Source organism: Capricornis sumatraensis, chromosome 1, assembly GCF_032405125.1.
Source record: "Capricornis sumatraensis isolate serow.1 chromosome 1, serow.2, whole genome shotgun sequence".
In the NCBI taxonomy this organism is placed as follows: Eukaryota; Metazoa; Chordata; class Mammalia; order Artiodactyla; family Bovidae; genus Capricornis; species Capricornis sumatraensis.
In genome coordinates, this window is record NC_091069.1 from 175,072,134 (window position 1) to 175,094,187 (window position 22,054).

General features: G+C 45.5%; 1 protein-coding gene across 6 annotated transcripts in view; it reads left to right on the plus strand.

Moving 5' to 3' along the window:
• The window catches only part of KALRN (kalirin RhoGEF kinase), a 694,704-nt gene that overhangs the window by 229,636 nt on the left and 443,014 nt on the right, over positions 1 to 22,054 (plus strand). For all 6 annotated transcript variants that reach the window (XM_068966221.1, XM_068966363.1, XM_068966508.1 and 3 more), the window contains exons 4-5: positions 16,114 to 16,306; positions 19,853 to 20,365. In XM_068966221.1, the coding sequence (XP_068822322.1) occupies positions 16,114 to 16,306; positions 19,853 to 20,365 (706 nt within the window). The remainder of the gene's footprint in view (positions 1 to 16,113; positions 16,307 to 19,852; positions 20,366 to 22,054) is intronic.

Genomic DNA, 22,054 nt, shown 5'->3' on the forward strand with positions numbered 1-22,054 from the left:
GCCTGGAGAATTCCATAAAGAGTCGGACCTGACTGAGCAACTTACACTTTCACATTGAAATATTAAATAATGTTTGTAGAAATCTTTAGCTTGAATATTGCTAGTTGAAACTGAGAATTTTATAATAATGCTATTTTGGGTAAAAACGCTTAAATAATGTGAAGGTGAAGGTGAAGTCGCTCAGTCGTGTCCGACTCTTTGCGATCCCGTGGACTGTAGCCTACCAGGCAGAATCTCTATATCAATTCTTCCTTTTATAAAATAAAATCCTTTTTTAAAAAGAAAATCACTCCTATTGGTTTGTCTTCAGTCTTAGGTAGACTTGAAGTTACAGTGCCCCAGACATACTTATCTCTTGATATTTCTACTGTCTCCCTCACTGTTTGCATTAGCCACAAACACTGAAGATTGACATCTTAATTTGTCTTTTCAAACCTTCCCTTAAAGGTTCTATTTTTTTTCTCCAAATATGGGAAATGAGAACAAGAAAGACATCACCACGTAGGGCTTTTTGGTGCTAAGAGTATAATCCTGGTGTATATACTTAACTAGTGTGGAAAATTTCTATGCCAGTTTGTCACTGTGACTTTTATTATAAGAAGGAAGTTTCCCCCTTACCTGTTTTACTCCACCTTATCTCTTCTTGGATTGCTTTAGATAAAACAACTTTTAAAGAATGTCTCTCTTGAAAGTCTGGCATCACCTATGCAGAACAAAATACTTTGAAAAAAATTTGAAGAAGACTTTTGAAACTAGAAAACCCATCAGGTAGTGGTGATGGGTCCCCTGTCTTCCATGAGTTGTGATTATTCAGAAAGCTTTTTCCCTGATAGATGGAAAACAGCTTGAGGGCAGGTCAGTGGGTCTTGTTGGACGTTTACAGAGCAGCACCTTGCAAGTTGGCTGAATTCTCTTAGACTGGGAGAGCCCCAAGAGAAAAGGGCAGTGTCTCACCCTCCCCATCCCATCAGAGCCAATGCCAGCCTCTCTTTTCCAGACATGAAGTCACTGAAGTCAGACCCAGGGCTCCTTTGGAATGTCTTCTTTCCTCTGTAAGGGGCTGTACCCACAGAGGGGCCCAGGCTGGGTGGGTGGACTGGCTCTGCTGCAGAGCCTTCTATCAGAGGACAGAGTGTGGAAGAGCATGCCAGGGAGCCGGGAGTGGATGCTGTCTCATCAACAAGAAGTATTCCTGTTTCTATATCGAGCAAGTGTGACAGCCAGCCCTTTTTCTTCCGGAACCCAGACAGGAGCACTTTGTCAGAGCCACCGTGACTCAGCTAAAACGAATGTTTTTCCAAGTCACTTACTGACATCATCCAAGTGTGCACCCTGATGGTCCTGCTTCCTCTTTCACCTTCTCTCAGGGCCTCCCTCCTCTGCCCGCCCCCTACCTTATTCTAGGTCAAACAAGGATCAGCTTTGGTTTTGAGAACTATTGAAAAACTAAAACCAATACATTTTCCTCCCTCTTATCTCAGACTGTTTCATGCAGTCCTGAGCTGGAATTTCATGTTTACAATGCTAGCAATTTGTGTGCCAGGTTTTGCATGGAAACTCCTCTTGGCCTGGTGCTCTAGGCAAGGTTTGAACCTAGTGCTGTGACACTTTCCACCCTGCATCCCTGTCTCAGAAGAGACTGTCGTCTCATTTCTAGACTGGAGGCAGTTTTCCTTTTCAGGAATCTCAGACTTCAGAACTTCCTTACTAAGGAAGAAATTCCCTGTTTTGGACCTGGAGGAAGGCAAGAACCATTCCTCCCCCTGACCTAGCCCCGATGGGGATAAAGTATTCCATTAGGACGCCTGCAAGTCAGTCCAGATTTAAATCTGTGTATAAATGGAACAATTGTTTAGTTTACATACACAACAATTTAAGAGATGATGGTCAAATAATCCTCTGGTTTTTTCAGGCTGAACTTGCACACTGAGAGGGGACCTAGTTCTTGCACTTGGAAAAGCTTGCAGTCTGGTGGAGATTCTAGGACCCACTGGAGAAAACAAACTAAACATTTTCTAGGCAGTTGTTAAATAAGCATAGCAGTTCAGTGGACGTCATCAGAGACAGTTTATTGGATGTATAATCTGAACTGAATTTCAGAAGAAGTTAGGATCCTGGAATTTGAGGTAGGAAGGGATTGCAGAGGTCAGCCAGGCCAACCCCTTCACTTTCAAAGGGTGGAGTGCTATCCAGAGAGTGTGGCGAGATGCTGAGGGTCACCCAGCTGGCCAGTGGTATTGCTGGGGCCGGTGGTTACAACCTTGAACTGCCTCCTGACAGCCACTGGGGTCAGGGCCTCCCTGGGGTCTTGTGTGGAGGAATTTTCCCCTTACCCACGAGCTCTCAGAGTCTCTAAGCTAGCTGTGGGTCAGGGAAAAGGCATGCAGGAACCCTTCCTGGTTGGCTTGAATTCCAGACATGTCCCGCTCCCTTGGCTTTCTCCTTTGGGTCTCCACTACCCGCCTCACTGCTCCCAGGTTTACTCCTGTGCCTGAGCCTTACCGAGGTTTTCCACCGTGGAAATCGCAGAGCCCCTGGCTGGTGTCAGAAGGTAGAGGCACCTGCTCTGTGCCGAGTGAAGCTCCTGCCTCGGCAAAGTCCAGCGGACCTGGCCCTGACAATGTAAAGACAGCTGAGGGGTCTGTGTTGATAGGTTATTTGGGCATTTGTCTGTATGTACAGGGAAATCGCAGTGGGCTTTCAAGAAAGTGATTGTTACTCAGGGAGGAGAGGAGGCGTACACAGGCAGTTTTAACCAATGATTATTTCCTGGAGGAAGTATGTGGTTTATTAATGAGGATTCCACCTGCCCTGCTAGGAAAGTAGAGCCCAGCTGGAGAGGAGGGGATCCCCTTGAGAGGGTGAGAGAGGTGGGGATGCAGTGAGAGGAGGAAGAGTGGTGATGGCAACAGAGTTTGCAGTGAGCAAGGAGTCCCTGTTCTGTGGGTGGGGCGGAACATGGCACATTGCTGCAGCCCCACCTGGGTCAACTTTCTTCTCTGTCTCCTGGCTTTGGAAAAGCTCCCTGTGACTGATAGTTGGGGTGACTGAGACACCGTGATTAGACAGATTACAGTCTTTGGAATGTGGATTCAGTCTTTGGCCTACTACTCACAGATGTATGAGCAATTTATAATGATGCATATTTTTTTAAGTTAAAAAAAAAGATGCCTGAGTTTTCACCTGGCCTGACTATGGGAAAGCGCAGATGGTGAAGGCCGGAGGAGCATGGCCTTGGGGATGGTCTAGGGAGGGGCGGGAGAGGGCATTGTGGAGAGGTTGCTGTTTTTGGCTTTCATCCTTTTTTCTTTCCCTTGGTTTCCATTTCACTTCTGTTTCATATTCTGAATGCCCTAGAAGGAGGGGTGAACAACTCTATGAAGCAGAATAGGAAATAGGACAGGAGGCTGAGGTTGGGAAATGGAAATGTCAGTTTCCATCCCAGCCCCCTGGACCCGCCCCTCTGCCGCCTGCTCTCTCTAGCCAGCCAGCCTCAAACTTTTAGGAGCAATGGCTCTGGTGCTTCTCCCAAGTTTCCCAGCTCCTTTTCTCCTAGCTGAGAGGGGCTCCTTCCAAGTGCCCTGCCCTAGACCAGTCTGGCTTAGAAAGCAGGTCTTTTTCTTTGGTGAATGGAAGTTGTGTTTCAGAGAATGTGAGACTGTCAGGTAATAATCTGGTAGGTTAACACATTCTAGGTTTATATGCAGCTAACCAGGCTGGCCCCCACAGGAAACTTCCTTTGGAAGGCTGCGTCCTTTTACTTTGGTCTGTTAGCTGGGTCATTTCTGGAACTCTTCTTGGGAGCTCCTTTCAGTCTATAGTATGCTCCTTTGACTATCTGTAGGCTGGAAAATCTTGTTCTTTTTGAGCTTTTTTGTTTTTTTATTTTTAGAAAGTGTTTTTAAAGACAGCATTGAGAATAAGTCAGTTTGTGGGTGCAGAGGTCTTGGTGTGTGTTTTAGGCCATTGACCTAAACTTTATGGCCATACTTGGGGATGTGGAAGTAATCTTGGGGCCTGAATCTTCACCACACTCTGTCCACGGATAGAAAAGAGAATTGGCTACATCTCTGCCTCTGGCACAGCTGCAATCAAAATGTTTTATTTCTTTTCTTTTCTTTTTTTTAAACAGTTTCATTTGGGTGGAATTAGGCAGCAAACTTTAAAGCAGTGGAAAACATAACCCTTCTTTACTTGGACTCCATTCCGAGGTCTACCTGGGATGCTGAGTTGGGCAAGAGTTGGCTTGGTTTCTGGTAGTCAAGGGTGGGGAACTGGCAAGCGGGAGCTCTTAGACCCAGAAACAGGCAAGAACATCTCTAGAACGTTTGTTGTAGGGGCACTTAACCATGGCTGCATGTTCAAATCTGCAGGGATCTTTTAAACACTGCTGAGCTGAAACCCTAGACCAATTAGTCATTCTCCCCACTTTACAGAGAAAGGATTGAGACTTTGTTTTAGGATAAAGGATCATCTCTGAGCTTTTGCCCTGTAGCCCTGGCATCACAGATCAGAGGTGCAGAGGCAAAAGATGTGTTACTAATTGGATAGAAAAGACACAAGTTGTTTGGAATAATCATACCCTGGAAAAGTGGACCTAGAGTGTCTTCCAGGAAATCAAAACAAAATACAGAAACAAAACATAAAGAATCCCCCTGCCAATGTAGGAGACACAGGTTTGATCCCTGATCTGGGAAGATGCCACGTGCTGTGGACCAGCTAAGCCTGTGCACCACAACTATTGAGGCCGTGCTCTCGAGCCTGGGAGCTGCACCTACTGAGCCCACTGCCCCAGCTACTGAAGTCTGCACGTGCTAGAGCCTGTGCTCTGCACCGAAAGAAGCCACCGCAGTGAGAAGCCCACACACCAGCTAGAGAGTAGCCCCTATTCACAGCGACTAGAGAGAAAGAGATGCTGTGCAGCAACGAAGACCGAGGACAGCTAACAACAAATAAATTATTTTTTTTTAAAGAAACAAACATAGGAAAAAACCTCTGGATGGATTAACATGGATCCTGAGAAGGATTTGGTGGTAGATGAATCTCCTTATGAAAGGCAGCTGATGGTGGACAGCCACCTGTGTGTGAGTCTGCCAAGAGGTATAGGACAAGCACGGGAGCCCTCCCACCTCTCTGAGCTTCTCCTCTTCTTTTCACATACAGCCAAACAGGAACCTTCATGCTGTGCAGGTTGAGTTTGAGAACTGTCTGTGTGACTGATCTCTTACTCACTACAGGATATTCTCTCTAGTGGCTCATTGCTCTGTAAGGCACTGCCTCCTCCAATGTTCTTTTTACTACTTCTGATTATACCGATTAGAAAGCTTAAAGCAGGTGCTAATGTGTCTTTAACACTTCTCTTTAACACCTGCTGATTTCTGGTTGTTTAAGAAAGTGGGTGTGGTATGGTTTGGGGCAATCAGCAGAAAGCTGCTATTAGAATAGCACCAAAGAGCAGAAAACAGGTTCACACAGATCAGTGTGATAGACAAAAGGATCGAAACAAAATCGGGATCCCATGGCCACGGGCTCTCCATGACCCGGGAATGGCTTGAGAACTCAGACACAAATGGGTCAGGGCATGGTTTTCTTCTCAGAACTCCAAGGACCCTCTTTGATGCTTAAATTCTGAATGGAGAAATTCAGCTTGAAATGATGTGAGGGAGACATGGGTAGAGTGTAGTTCTAAGGAAAGTGTGAAGGAGATTTCTTGGGGCTACTCTTCCTTCCACACTTTGCTGGTTTCTGTTGCTCGCCATGAACTGTCCATGCACCATGGTAAGACTTCATCATCCCTCCAGATCATCCTGCATTGAGGGTCCTGCTTGCTCCTGTGGGGCCAGAGCTGTGTGTGGTAGGGCCCTGCTGCCCTGTGAGACAGGAAGTCCCCCCATCTGACTCGGCCCTCCTGTCCCTCACTCCCTGCTCAATGACCAGTCCAGCCCTCTGCCCCAGTGTTCAGTTTGTCTCCTTCCCTGGACTACTCAGTGAATAGGTCTGATTTGAAATCTACTTCTGCTCCTTCCCAGGTCCCCACACTAGGATTCAGACACACCCTGTAACCCACAATTAACAGCGCCTGAGCAGCTCCCATCAGCACACACTAAGCAGAAGCTCTTGCTGCCTCCTCACCTGTTCCGCTGGAGTGCTACTCATTGCTGATCTCTGCTCCCCCACCTGCCACCAGGATGGGTCATTGTTACATTTATTCCAGTAGCTGTTGCAAGTGAGAATCTGTCAGGCACTCATATATATGGGGTGAATCTCAGTTGGCACCACAGAAGCTGGGGCACAGGGGATCAGGCTATCTCTCTACTGCCAGAGCTCAGTGGAACTGTAAACAAGAGAGTCCTCACTCCCAGGGAAGGAACTCTGATGCTCAAAACAGGATATCCTGGCCCTGCAAACCAGATTACTTGATGTCTCAGTTCCAGATTTCTTGTGACTTAATAGAAGACATGGAATGGGCAGATTGACAACTGGATGTCTGGTCCAAATATACAAAGTGAAGTGAAATTGCTCATTCATGTCCGACTCTTTGCAACCCCATGGACTGTAGCCTACAGGACTCCTCCATCCATGGAATTTTTCAGGCAAGAGAACTGGAGTGGGTTGCCATTTCCTTCTCCAGGGGATCTTCCCGACCCAGGGATTGAACCAGTGTCTCCTGCATTGCAAGCAGATGCTTTTATCACCTGAGCCACCAGGGAAGCTAAATATACAAAACATCCACCCAGCTGTGTGGCTCTGAACAAATCACTTCCCTCCTCTGGCATTTGCTGCCCTTAGCTCTGAAATGAAGGATCAGCAGGGTAAGCACTAACGTTTCTTCAGGTTCAAGTGTTCTGTTTCTCTCTGAGGCAAGGTAGCATGACAGATACTGCAGTCAGACTAGATTCAAATATGATTTTACCTTTTCCTAGTGACTTTAGCAAGTTACTCAGCCTCTCTGGGCCTTAGTTCCTCTAACTATAGGGTGGGATAATAATAGAAGCTACTTCTGAGTTTCACGTGAGGAGCAAATTAGATAAAGCATATAAAACACTTAGCAGACATAGATTCTCATGAACATACATGTAGATTAATAATAATTAACAATCTATGTGTCTGTCCCACTTTAATTTAAAAAAGAAAAACAGCTGCTCCAAGTTTGGCTCTCAGTTTATATTTCTCTCCATCTTAGAGTTTGGAGCTCCTCAATATTTACAGCCAGTTCTGGCTGCGGGTCTCCAGCTTCCTTATGAACTTCACTTCCCCTGTTTCCTCCCCATAGTGAAGGATCAGCCAGCACACAGGCTCTTTTCCACCTCAGGACCTTCGCTCAGGCTGTTTCCTCTGCCTCCATTTTTCTTTTTACAACATTGCCTTAACTCTCTCCTTCTTATAGTTTTGGTCACTGTTTAAATGTCAGCTCCTCATAGTGGCCTGTTCTGGCCACCTGATAAGTTGTTAAGACTTATCAAAATTTGCTTTTGTGCTATTGATATAGCTACTGTGTCCATCTCTCACCCTAGAATATAACCTTCATGTGTCTGTCTTATCCGCATTTATATCCCTAGTGCCTAGCACTGGGCCAGCCACAGAGTAAGTGCTCAATAAATATTTGTTAGATTAAAAAATTAATGAAAAAAAATATGACACTGTATTATTTATGAAGCCCCTTCATGACTAGTCTCTCATTGTGAAGGCATATAAACCTGGGCTCGCAATAAATGACTCCCTTCAAGAGAGCATAAGGCTATGAAGAGAGAAACTCACTAACATTTTTGACTAACTTCTGTGTAGCACAGCTGTCTGTCCTCCCTGCAAACAGTGTTCAGACTGTGGAGTTGCATTCTGTCACCTGTTTATTAATGCCAGGCCTCATCTATTGTAGACAAAGTGCGCATCATTAAACTCTCACAAACCATGCCTAAGTGAGTCTAGGTGTTGTCCTTGGATCACCTAGGAGATTCCTGGAGCTCATCCCAGACTGATTTTCATCAGAGTATCTGAAAGGGGTCACTGAAATCATTATTTTTAAAAATTTTAAATTATTTCTATTTTGATTTCACGGAGTCTCCTTGCTGCACAGGGGCTTCCTCTAGTTGCAGCAAGCAGGGGCTACTCTGCAGTTGCGGTGCGTGGGCTTCTCATTGAAATGGCTTCTCGTTTCAGAGCACAGACTCTAGGCAGTCTGGCTTCAGTAATTGTGGCACATGTGCTCAGTAGTTGTGGTTCACAGGCTTAGCTCCCTGTGGCATGTGAAATCTTCCTGGACCAAGGATTGAATTGATGTCCCCTGCATTGCAAGGAAGACTGCTAATCACTGGACCACAAAGGAAGCTCCCGAAATCATCATTTTAAATAAGGGTCCTAGGTGATGATGAAAGTCAGTAAAGGTTGAAAAGCATTGGCATAAAGTGGAGCAAATGCCGTTTTGAGGTAGCATGGGCTTGCTGAGTGAAAACAGCCCCAGTGACACGTAAGAACAAAAGAGTAAATGGTGTAGAACTGAGTACAAGAACTATCTGATCAATCATCCCGTCACTCAGTATACATTATGTCCTGGGCCTGAGAGCCCCTGAGAGTCCATGAAACAGTTCACAGCTCAGTTGGAAGGAACTGAAATTTATTGCAAAGGATGAGAAGCTGGCCAACAGGGCCCAGGTCTCAAGTGCCATATGGGAAATTAGCAGGGCAGAAGGAGTAGGGCAGTGACTGCACTCTACCTCTAAAGCAGGGGGCATGGGAGATGGGGAGGGTCACTCACTCTCCTTCCCCCTACTTAGTGGATCTGAAGGCCCACTGCTCCAACCTTCACCTTCTGTGTTCCCATCCTCACCATACACAATGCAAATTCTTCCCCTGAAAATTAAATTTGGGCTAAGAAGTATCACTGAAAAGGTAACTATCCTAAAGGGAAAAGGATGACCACCTGCTAGTTATGTTCCAGTGTAAATTGTCTTGCTGCAGCTCTCCCCATGTGAGCACACTGAGAGGAAGGGAGGATTGGGGGCATGCAGGCTTGAGGAAGAGGCGGCCTGGTATTCTTTGTGGGGTTGGGCATAGCCAAAGAGCAGTGTGAACTCAGTTGGTTTCTGGAGTACGTGCACCAAATCCCGTCTCTGATGACCTTGACCTTTTCTCCCATCATCGCAGAGACCAGTTAGGAAGGCTGCTTTCCTGCCCCACCCAGTTCCTGCCCCAGTGCCTAGTGACATTGCCCTGACCAACTGAACTAAGGCCTTGTAGCTGCTAAATGTAATAGTTCTCATCTCAGCTAAGACCTACCTCTCTGGAGCACTTGATGCTGTAGTTCCTCCTTGAAGTCCTCTCTTCCCTGATTTTTTTGACTTCACTGCTCTCCCAGTTTTATCTAACCTCTTTGCATTTGTTCTTCAGCTACTTTCTTCTCCTGTCTCTTAAACCTGATATTCACATCAGTTCTATCCTAGACTCAGAAGCTTTTTCATCTTAAAAGTGAAAGTTGCTCAGTCGTGTCCAATTCTTTGAGACCCCATGGACTATACTATACAGTCCATGGAATTCTCCAGAATATTGGAGTGGATAGCCTTTCCCTTCTCTAAGGAATCTTCCGAACCCAGGGATCAAACCCAGGTCTTCTGCATTGTAGGCAGATTCTTTACCAGCTGAGCCACAAGGGAAGCCCAAGAATACTGGAGTGGGTAGCCTAAGAATCGGAGAAGGCAATGGCACCCCATTCCAGTACTCTTGCCTGGAAAATCCCATGGAAGGAGGAGCCTGTTAGGCTGCAGTCCATGGGGTCACTAAGAGTCGGACACAACTGAGCGACTTCACTTTCACTTTTCACTTTCATACACTGGAGAAGGAAATGGCAACCCACTCCAGTTTTCTTGCCTGGAGAATCCCAGGGGCGGGGGAGCTTGGTGGGCTGCCATCTGTGGGGTCACACAGAGTCGGACATGACTGAAGTGACTTAGCAGCAGCAGCCTAAGATTACTGGAGAGGGTAGCCTATCCCTTCTCCAGCGGATCTTCCCGACCCAGAAATCTAACTAGGGTCTCCTGCATTGCAGGCAGATTCTTTACCAACTGAGCTATCAGGGAGCTCTTTTTTCATCTTACTTGTGTTCACTGGGTGATGTCACCCACTTCTGTGCATATCTGCTGCCAATGTTCATGGATTTATTCATTTAGCAAATGTTATTGAACACCTACTATGTGCCAGGCATAGTATGACTCCCAAGTCAAAATTTGCAACTCATATTTCTCTTTTAATCTCAAGACTATACCTCAGATTGCCTTCAGAATGTTGTATATTTATGAAATTGATGTATGTGTGACTGTTTCTTGAGACCGGGACTCAGATGGAAATTGTCTATTAAAGGGCATTCTCCAGGAAAAATGTGTAAAGGAGTTGGAGGTACAGAGAAGGAAGGAGCAGTGGAGAAGTGCAGTGGAGACCCCCAGGGAAAGAGAATGCACTGGAGTATAAGTCACGCTTCAGAGATACCCTGCCTTGAGTGAAAGGCACCTCTGTGTAAGAGAGGCACTGGCCCCATTGGGATAGGGGTATAACTGCCACCTGGCTTTTGGAAAAGTGCACCCATCAGTCAAAGGCAAATCTCCTGAGATGGTCTCAGGCATAACCTGATCGCCGCAACACTTATGGAGCTGGGGACTGGGCACAAAGATCAACAAAATTGCCCTGGGTGGGACACCAACAGTGTCTCCCCCAGCAGCTTAGACTTGCATAGTAGGAATATGTGCCCAGCACCATATAAGTGCTTTATGTATCTTAACAAACCTAATCTCTAAAATAACTCTGTAATGTAGTTACTATTATTCACAATTTATAGTGAAGGAACTGAGATGTAGAGGTTTAAAGGTACTTGCCTATGTTTCCTCAACAGGTAGATGATGGAGCTAGGATTTTGACCAAAGTGTGTTGGCTCTAGATTCTATCATACCCTTACCTGCTACCCTCCTTCCTCAATATGTTGAGTCTTAGCCTGCCCCAGGTGCTGTAGGCACAGGGAATCTAGCAGTGAAGTCAACACAAACAGCCCTTCCCTCATTGAGGTTGCTTTCCATTGAGGGGAAAATGGACAGTAAAAATGAATAAGTAAAATACACACTCCAGATGGTAACCAGATTCCTCTCTCCATGGAATTCTCCAGACAAGAATACTAGAGTGAGTTGCTATTTCCTTCTCCAGGAGATCTTTCCGACCCAGGGATTGAACCCGCATCTCCCTCACTGCAGGCAAATTCGTTACTGTCTTTGCCACCAAATCATTGGTTAATGAGTGCTAAGGAGACCATAAATCAGGGAAGGGAAGTAGGGAGTGGTAGGGGACAGCTGCAGCTTTAAATCAGGTAGCCCAAGGAAGGCTTCATTTAGGACACATTTTAGTCCTAGGGAGGTAGTCTCTGCTTCTGCTGCTTTTGTTCTCCTACTCTGGCTGATCCCGATTTACTGTCCCTCAGCACACCTGCAGGGGTAGTCTTCCCAAATCACCTGATCATGCTCTGTTCCTCACTGCCCTTAGGGATAAATGCAGCACTCCTGCCGTGGTACAAGTTGCTTCTGAATTTGAGACCTGCTTCTAACATTGCAATGCCAATGGGGCAGGAGTACAAATGGAAACCTACATGTTTAGAAACATACATTTCTAAATATTGAAAATTAATATAGCAAGTTAATGAACTGTTAGAAAAAAATGTGTTCTACCCTTCTACCTTGACAAAAATATTTTCATAGCAACCTAGGAGGCCAACTTCAGTCATATTTGTTGGACTCCTCTGTGTTCCTTGCTAGAACTTGGCAGTTGCAGGGAGCTCTGCCTTAGTTCATGCTCTGCCTCCCTTCTCTGCCTACCTCCTAGGTCTGTCTCCCATTGTGGAGGGGCCCCCTACGTGCATGTGGACAACCTGGCTGACACATCCATGTTCTAGCCACATCTTTGAAAATAGCAGCTCTTTGCCGCCCCTCAGGCCAAGGTACTCACACTGGTAGTGTTCTTTACACCCTGGGGATGGAACCTAGGAGAGAGGCACGTATGAGCTCAGGAAGTAGGTTAAGGGCCCTTTGAGCTGTAAATTTTAGGATGCCAGGGACAAGGAATTTGGTCTAGAAAAGGCAGCCTGGACTCTTATGTGGCAGGTCTCCTTGTTCTCTGGGGGGAGGGTGGAAAAGGAGGGTCAGAGCCTAGAATAGGGCTCTCTGAGGCACTCAGACCACACTGTCTCACCACGCTCTTACCTCTGTGCCTAAACCAAAGTGAATTACTTGAACTTCCTGAATTTGCCATGATCTTTTGCTTCTGTGCTTTTGTGATTTTTGAAGACCGTAGAATGAAGTCATACACTTGGATTCCTTGCCCTAATCTCCCCCGTCTCCTAATCTGGTCCCCTCATCACTGACCCTTCATTCCACACCCAGTCACAAAACACCACACGTAGTGGCCCTGGTAGGTGTGATGTGGTATAGTAACCTGAGTGTGGGCTTTGGAGTCAGTGGTCCTGGTTTTGACTCTGTGCTGGGCACTTACCAGTCACGTAACCTTAGGCACATTCTCTGCCTCCGTGTCATCATCTCTTATGTGATGATAACATGCCAAGTTTATAGGTCATTGTGAGGATGAAATGAAATACCCTGGGTTAAATGTCTAACCACAGTCCGTGGCACAATAAGCATGTGAAGAAAAGTTCCTTACCCTCCCCTGGCTATGCTTTTTGCTTCAAATCACACAGAGAAAGCACTTCGGTAGATCAGCTATTTTCACAGAGAGATGCCAGTTAGGTTGAAAGTGAAAGTGTTAGTCGCTCAGTCATGTCCGACTCTTTGTGACCCCATAAACTGTAGCCCACCAGGCTCCTCTGTTCATGGGATTCTCCAGGCAAGAATACTGGACTGGGTTGCCAGGCGATTTTCCCATCCCAGGGATTGAACCCAGGTCTCCCACATTGCAGGCAGATTCTTTTCAGTCTGAGCTACCAGGAAAGCCCAATTAGGTTATCTCTCAGCATTCAACCTCTGGGTCTCTTTCTCCATCTCCTGAGCTAGTGAGAACTTCCTAGAGAGTATTAGTACCTGATTTCTCTTTTTGTTGTCAGAACTTATTCGTTAACAGTGTGTGAGCTGTTACTGATGACCACATTTAGATCTGGGATTGTCAAACTCCAGCTCTTGGTGGCAACACTGACTCTTTGTTGTTAGGGATGGGATTTTCTCATGTCCACATAATTATGGTAACAGCGACAGGGCCTGAGGAGCTGGTAAACAAGGAAGTCAGTCATCTCTAAGGGAAGGGAAGACCCCCAATTACTGTGCAATGCCTGGCCTAAGTGGGCATGCAGCAAATGTGAGTCAGACTAGGGCTTCCCTGGTAGCTCAGCTGATAAAGAATCTGCCTGCAATGCAGGAGACCCCCAGTTCAATTCCTGGGTTGGGAAGATCTCCTGGAGAAGGGAACGGCTACCCACTCCAGTATTCTTGTCTGGAGAATTCCATGGCTTGTATAATCCATGGGGTTGCAAAGAGTCGGATACGACCAAGTGACTTCTGCTTGCAAATGTAGCTAAGCTCAATAAGAAATGCCATTAAACTGAAATAGAAAAATAGTTAAAAGAAATGATCAGGTAAGTCACAGAAGAAATTCTTATAGGTCAATAAGCTATAGCCAGTAAGCAAAGAAATGCAAATATAAATGTAATACAATATTTTTCTTAGAAAATTGGCAAAGATTTTAAAAATTCAGTAATCAGTGCTGATGAGGATACAGTAGTGGGGGCAGGGGGTACACTTATGCTTTGCTGGTATACATGTAAATTGATGTGCCCTTCTGTAAAGCTGTAATGAGAATGATTAAATAAACTGTGGTGTAGTTATAAGATGGATTATGTGTCATTAAGTAAGTAACTGTTAGTCACTCAGTCGTGCCTGACTCTTTGCAACCCCATGGACTGCAGCCCACCAGTCTCCTGTGTCCATGAGATTTTCCAGGCAAGGATACTGGAGTGGGTTGTCATTTCCTTCTCCAGGGGATCTTCCCAACCCAGGGATCAAACCCAGGTCTCTTATACTACAGGAAAATTCTTTACTGACTGAGCTACAAGTGAAGTGAAGTGAAGTCGCTCAGTCGTGTCCAACTCTTTGCAACCCCATGGACTGTAGCCCACCAGGCTCCTCCGTCCATAGTATTCTCCAGGCAAGAATACTGGAGTGGGTTGCCATTTCCTTCTCCAGGGGATCTTTCTGACCCAGGGATCGAACCCCGGTCTCCCGCATTGCAGGCAGACTCTTTAACCTCTGAGCCACCAGGGAAGCCATTAAATGTAATCATTTCAAAAAAATCTGAGACATGAGAAAAATTCTATGTTACAGTGAAAGGTAGAACACTATAGGGTATGAAAATTACATGCACAAAAAAGGCAGGAAGGAAATAGACCTGTTGAGTATTATACATCCCTATCATTAGTGTCTCTCATGCAGATCTCTGAATATTTTAACTTTTCTATGATTAGCAGGTGTTTTCTTACAATGGGAAAGAAATTCTGCAATTTAAGTAAAAGGTACATTGCTTTCATACAATAATATAGAATTACGCTGGCCACTTACTGACTCAGTAAATGTCAGAGTAGGAGAAGAGGTAACTGCTTTCCTTTGGGATTTAGGATTTGCAGAGAAACGGAGGACTCAACCTTCTTGCTTGCTGAGTCTAATCCTTTGTGTCAACAAGAAGAAATGGAAAGAGTGTCTGTCCTGCCTGGGGAGTTTCCTGTATAACTGGAAGGCCCAATAAGCTGCCTTATGCTTGAGACATTCACACAATTGCAAGAGCTGTGGTCTCTTCAAAAGTCTGACAAGTTTATCACTGGTTGAGATTTGAGAGTGAAGCCTGAAACAGAATTTTGTTTCCATTTGTAGACGAAATCCTCCAGTTGTGGCCTTACCTCCAGTAGCAATAAGTGATTGGTAGCTGGTGGTACACGACTGTGGAGCATGCAACATGTACAGGGCTTTAAGCAAGTACAGTCTGGGTTATAGGAAATTAAGACAAGTACCCTAAGGAAATGCTACACCGGTATTTATACAAACGTGAATTAACCAAAGTCTATTTTGAGTTAGAAAATAAATACATAGATTGAATAAACCAAGAAAAGCCCCCTAACTACCAAAACATTTCTTCCAAACTGAGATGTTATAACTGTTTTGACTTTCTTTTTTCTTTAAATTATTAGGTGTTATAAAGTCCAAGTGTTTAAGTAAGTTTGTAGCATCATCTTGATTCATTTAGTCTGATTAGTTTTCAGTTTTCAAAGTTGGTCACTGTCATTTCATCTTGCGTTGATTTCAAGAGTAGTTCCCCTTTCTTAACTTCTGAAATGTGCCTTTTTATACCCGACTCGTATAATGGATGTGTGTGAGACAATGGGACCACATCCACTGTTCTAATCAGTCCCACCCTTGGCCATTTAAGAGTAATTGGCATGACCCAACAATTTGTCAAAATTGACATACAATTTGAGCTACAAGTAATACGTCTTAAATACAGTGGTGTTATCAATACCTTGTGTACCATCTCTAATCAATTGATAGAATCAGCCTAGATATCTTTTTTTGAAAAAGATTCTTTGGCCCAGGTTCGGTTCAGTGGTAAAGTATTCCAGTGGCTACCATTGATGTGGGCCTGGGGAAGGATAGCACTCATGCCAAGGACTTTCCATTTCAGATCTAAGGGCAGCAGCAGCCCTGTCTCTAGAGAGCTTGTACAGCATTCAAATGGAGAAAAGATGATTCCTCCCAGAAGCAAGAGAGGGAGACAAGAATTGAAAGAAACTCCAACACAATAGTGAATGCTGAAACCATAAATGTCCCAACAAGTGCAATTGACTACAGGGAAGGCTGAGTTATTTGCTAAGTGCCGGGAGAAGCCAGATGCCCTTGGTCAAATGAGGTTAATCACAAAAGGTTTTCTGAGGCAGTACATTTTGAGTTACATTGGAAGACAGCCAGGAGACCTGGTGTGAAGTTGGAAGGTTGGTCCAGATTAAGAGGAATGCAGGTTTCCAGATGCTTTTTGACTGTGTACTCCAAAGTCGCAGTGGCCCAGAGTGACCATGCCTGCCCTCTGACCTCCCCACAGCGAGGACGTGTGCAAACGTGGCTTCACCGTCATCATCGACATGCGGGGGTCCAAGTGGGACCTCATCAAGCCCCTCCTCAAGACGCTGCAAGAAGCCTTTCCCGCTGAGATCCATGTGGCCCTCATCATCAAACCCGACAACTTCTGGCAGAAACAGAAGACCAACTTTGGCAGCTCCAAATTCATCTTTGAGGTGAGGCCGACCTCTCTCTTACTCCTGTTTCCTCCCGTTTCTGCCACCCACCCATTTCTCACCTGCCCTTCTCCACCACCTTAAAATCCCCAACATGTCAGGGACTGGCTGATAATTCAGGATTCCTGGGCCATTATGGCCTTTCCAGTGAGATTCTTAGAAGGGAGGAGAGGCTCATGAGATTGTCCCAAGGGCACAGAGTCTTTAAGCAGTCCTGTGTCTACTGGTGTGTGGAAGTCAGAGGAATTGTTTCTGGAGGCAACCTTGTAATTTAGGTCAAATGCCTTAAAAAGAGTTTATATCTACTGATCTTTTAATTCTCCTTCTAGGAAAATGTTTTTAATGTAAAAATTAAAAAAATACAGATGAATAACTAATGATGATTATAAACAAACAAAAAAATGTCTACAGGGATATTCATCACATTGTTTTTTGCAGTAATATACATGCATATGTATCACATATTTACACACATATGTATATATACAAACATATATGTATAGTTTGTATCCTAAATATCCATTAATTTTGGCTACATTAATACACAAGTACTGTGAGGCCATTAAAATTATATTTAGAACAATAGTGTCATTGGAAAACATGCATGATATATTGTTTTCTAAAAACAAGTTATAAGACAGTATTAGCAGTGTAATTTAAAACTGGTTTTTAAGTGCATAGTATATGCAGAGGAAGGCTGAGAAATGCATGAAAATGGTAACAGTGCTTTATCTGAGGTGGCTGGATGAGTGATTTGATTTTCATGGTTTTCTACTTTCTTTTGAGAATTTTGTATTACTTTTACACTCAGAAAACATGTTGTTTTTTAACTAGATTTTTCTAGAGGCCATATGAGTCCCCTGAGAGCCTTTAATGACAACATATTAAATCAATGATTTAGGAATCTTTGTTCCAGCCAAATCCAAGCTGTTCCCCCTTTCTGGGAACTTTGCCCTCATCTGCAAGAGGATGAACCCTGAATACAGTATGTGTTCGTGTTGGAAAGCAGAGCTGCCCTTAATCTATCAGTAACTTGCCATTCCAGAGGCTTGGCCCTAGGGGCCGGGAGCACCTGTGTGTGTGTCGGAGGGGGGAGTGGCCCCAGTAGGCTGCAATTTGAGCACAGCAACAAGACCAGCTGAGAGGCAGTTCCCTGTGTAAATAACATGAGAAATTCGACTTGGTGTAAAAACAGTTAACTCTCATCTTCCCCAGCACTAGGAGTCCTGTAGGGAAATAAATGCTTTGTGTATTTTGGGTTTGTTTATATACAGAAGCAGTGACAGCAGGCTTATAAATTTATTAGTTGAAACGACTGGAAACAATTTTTCCAACAAGTCTTAAAACTTGTGCTTCAGCATAGCTGCTCAGCATTTTCCATCTCCCTGCACCCACTTCACCCCAAGTTGAGCAAGCTGGTCTTTAACAGGAGAGAGAGCTGGGAGCTTCCCACTTGGAAGAATGTTTATAAAGCAGTGTTTCGCAAAGAGCAGATGAGGTACACTTAGTATAGAGCGAGGCAATAAGTGCTAAGAGATAAGAGTCCTGGCATGTGCAATGGCAGATACTTAAAGAAAAATTGGGGAATGAAATCACGGGAGACTTCCCGGAAGTGGTAAACTTGGGGCCAAATTCAAAGGGGGAAGTGCTCTAAAAGAAGGCTTCTTGGATTTAATGCATGGAGTCCCCTAGGGACCTTAGATGCAGATTCTGACACAGCAGGTTTAGATGGAGCCTGAGATCCTGGATTTCTAACAAGCTCCCACGTGGTGCTAGTGCTGCTGGTTCCAGGGCTGCGTTTTGAGTAGCAGGGATTTGGATCTGCAGAGGTTGTGTCACCGGTTGCACATTCAGTTCAGTTCAGTTCAGTCGCTCAGTCATGTCTGACTCTTTGCGACCCCATGAATCGCAGCACGCCAGGCCTCCCTGTCCATCACCAACTTGCGGAGTTCACGCAAACTCATGTCCATCGAGTCAGTGATGCCATCCAGCCATCTCATCCTCTGTCATCCCCTTCTCCTCCTGCCCTCAATCCCTCCCAGCATCAGAGTCTTTTCCAATGAGTCAACTCTTCGCATGAGGTGGCCAAAGTACAGGAGTTTCAGCTTTAGCATCATTCCTTCCAAAGAAATCCCAGGGCTGATCTCCTTCAGAATGGACTGGTTGGATCTCCTTGCAGTCCAAGGGACTCTCAAGAGTCTTCTCCAACACCACAGTTCAAAAGCATCAATTCTTCCGCACTCAGCCTTCTTCACAGTCCAACTCTCACATCCATACATGACCACAGGAAAAACCATAGCCTTGACTAGACAGACCTTAGTCGGCAAAGTAATGTCTCTGCTTTTCAATATGCTATCTAGGTTGGTCATAACTTTTCCAAGATTGCACATTAGGAGCTTTAAAAACTACCCATGCCCAAGTTCGAGTCCAGGCCAACTAGATGAGGGTTTCTCAGGACAAGGATTTGAGCATCAGTGTTTTTGTAAACTTGCCAAGGTGCTCTGATGAGCAGTCCAGTTTCAGAGCCCCTTTCTGTGTCTTTGGAAGGAGATAGAGGGAAAAGGAAGAAGAGGAGGAGATGCTCAAAGATCAGCTAGACAGAAGGGCATGAACTGCATTTAAGGGCTTCAGAAAGGATGCAACCTTGAGGTCATCCTGATGAGTACTAACAGCGTCGGAGCATGCGCGGGCTCCATGCCCTAGGCACTTTACACACAGCCCATTATTATCTCCCTTATACAGTGGAAGGAGCAGAAGCTCTGCAAACTTGGTTTACCTAGTTTGCACAGTTGTTAATTGTAGGGTTGGACCTTGGATCTAGATATTCTCTAGTTGCCTCTCCTCCAGGAAACAGAATCAGGTAATCCTGTAGGAAGGAAAAGATCTTTCTTGGTAAATTCGGGTGGTTGCCTGTGCCATTACTTGCTGCTCTGTGTCCCAGAGGCAAACCTTCTCCATTCTACTCTCTAAGAGCTTGTAGGGGGCTCAGAGAAAATGGGGGGCCCAGACTCCCTGTCCCCAATCCCTGTCTGTTCTCTGCAGCAGAGAAGGGCATCTGCTCATGAACAGAGACAGGAAGATCAACTCTGAGACCCTTGCAGCTCAAAACTGACCCTCACTGTTTAATCCACCCATGAGGACAGGATCCTGGGTTTTAAAGCTATTGAGAACTAGGCCCCTGGAACTAGATTCAGTCTATTCTCCCAGCTTCTAGCATCCTGTTGTGGTGGACTTGGGAAGAGGAAAATGAGGACAGTAGGGACATGAAGACAGTCATTCCTTCAGTGGCAAATGGTGGCAGGTGAAGAGACTTTTGAGCCAGTCAGCTAGTCTGTTGAAACTACTGACCTTGGCTGATTGTGACATCTGATCAGGAGGCTGCACATTCTCCCACTTGCCCTTTTCCAGGCAGGGTCTGGTCATTTTCTGGACGTACCTTGTCCTTTCCTCTTAACTTTCTCTTTCCTGCCCACGGCTCCCCTGGGGGTCTTCCCCAGACTTGCCCCTGCATCACTGAGTCTCCCTCTCTGTGTCTGCCCATCCCAGACGAGCATGGTGTCCGTGGAGGGCCTCACAAAGCTGGTGGACCCCTCCCAGCTGACGGAGGAGTTCGATGGCTCCCTGGACTACAACCACGAGGAGTGGATCGAGCTGCGGCTCTCGCTGGAGGAGTTCTTCAACAGCGCCGTGCACCTGCTCTCACGCCTTGAAGACCTGCAGGAGATGCTGGCCCGGAAGGAGTTCCCCGTGGACGTGGAGGGCTCGAGGCGGCTAATTGATGAACACACACAGCTGAAGAAGAAGGTGCTGAAGGCGCCTGTGGAGGAGCTGGACCGGGAGGGGCAGCGACTGCTGCAGTGCATCCGCTGCAGTGACGGCTTCTCAGGGCGCAACTGCATCCCGGGCAGTGCCGACTTCCAGAGCTTGGTGCCCAAGATCACCAGCCTCTTGGACAAGCTGCACTCCACCCGGCAGCACCTGCACCAGATGTGGCATGTGCGCAAGCTCAAGCTAGACCAGTGCTTCCAGCTGCGGCTCTTCGAGCAGGACGCTGAAAAGGTAGGAGGGTGCCGTCCAAGCCTGAGTAGGGCTGGGGTGCGGGGCACACACAGATTCTGCTAGTCCCACTTTTTAAAGCTCCCCTTGTGTGGTGTTTATTATGTATCAGGTACTGTTCTGTGCACCATGTGTAAATTAACGCATTTTAATCTGTCAAGAGTCCCATGAGGTAGGTATGTCATCATCATCCCATTTTACAGATGAAGAAACTGAGAAGCTAAATATCTTGGCCAACCTAGGAGGTGCAGCATGGCTGCAGACTCCCCACTTTTGCACTGTTAGACACTGCCCCTCTTGGGGCGTGCTGCGAATGGGTCAAGCTGGCCGAGCAACAGAAGCAACAATGCTCTTACCAGCTGCAACACGACTTAGTGATTATTGCCCTGCAGTATAGTTGACTGTTGACAAAGCACTTCTGCATACAGAGTCTCATTTAGTCTATACAGTCCTTTGGCCCTCATAGTGGGTGATGTTGGGTGTTCTTTGATCTTGGGGCTACAATGGTAGCTTGACATGGGAATCTAGCTCTCTTCCATTTGAAGTCCAGGGCTCTCTTCCTGCCATACCACTTAATTTCTGGAGGTTTTTCCTCACTGCTGCACATTTTCTCAAGCATGATATTTTTTCCAGCAGTAAATTTTCAAAGCTTTCCCCTTATCAGTGAAAAAGAGAAAAGTGAAAACGGAAAATACCCTATAGTGCCTCTTTGCTAAGGATGCAAAGTGTCTTCTCTAGATGCTCTCTGAGCTAAAGAAGAGAGTTGACTGTTGCATATACTTTTAAGAGGAGTGAAAGGGGCTCTCTTATCAATTTTCTGGGAATAAAATTTAAATGCATAATATCACTAGTAGGAACACCATGACTCTCAGTAACCTTGAGTCTTACAGACAGTGCCTGATATAATAGTTTTGTGTCTTTTAAGAGCCTATACTGAAAATGTCTCTAGGTATTTTTAAGTGATGAAATCAAGATACAAAACTATATAATTATGATCCTAGTTTATATAATAAGTGTGCCAGTATAAGTATAGCTGGAAAAACATTCACCATTAATACTTTTTATTTCCAGGGGCAAGGATTATGATTAATTTTAATCTCTCTGTATAAGTTTTCTGTGCTTTCCAATCTTTTATAATTTATAATCAGATGAAAATCAATATGTATAATTTTAAAAGAGTACATGACCCCTTTCTACAACAGAACTTTTGCACATCATTTAAGACAGAGTTTGGAAGAGATAGGAGTTTCTTGCACAACTTTTGGAGTTTCAGGGTTTCCTCTGGCCTTCCTGAGGACCCTTGACCCAGTGGCCAGGCATCCCGAGTCTGACCCTAGCCTGGCCTGGGCCTGAGGTTTGGAGCACATGGACTGCAGAACCCCCTGCTCATATCCAAGTGAGAAGAGACAGCAGGTCAGGAGTCAGCTACTCTGTAAAGCCAGAGGCATGTGTTGGCCTCTGTGACCAGTGTTGGAAAGGTCTGGAGCATTTCATTTTTACTTGAGATTTTTTCTGCTCTGGGGTAGGAGATATGCTTTGCATCCTGGCCTGGGTGCCTGTTTCAGGGAGGTAGGGGACTTGGGTCTGCCTAGATGTGTTTGAGTTTGAGGCACTTCACGGCATCCTTCAAGTTCAGGAAATGGAAAGCCTAAAAGGGCCCAGACAGTGCCCGTTTACAAAACAAAACAGCAT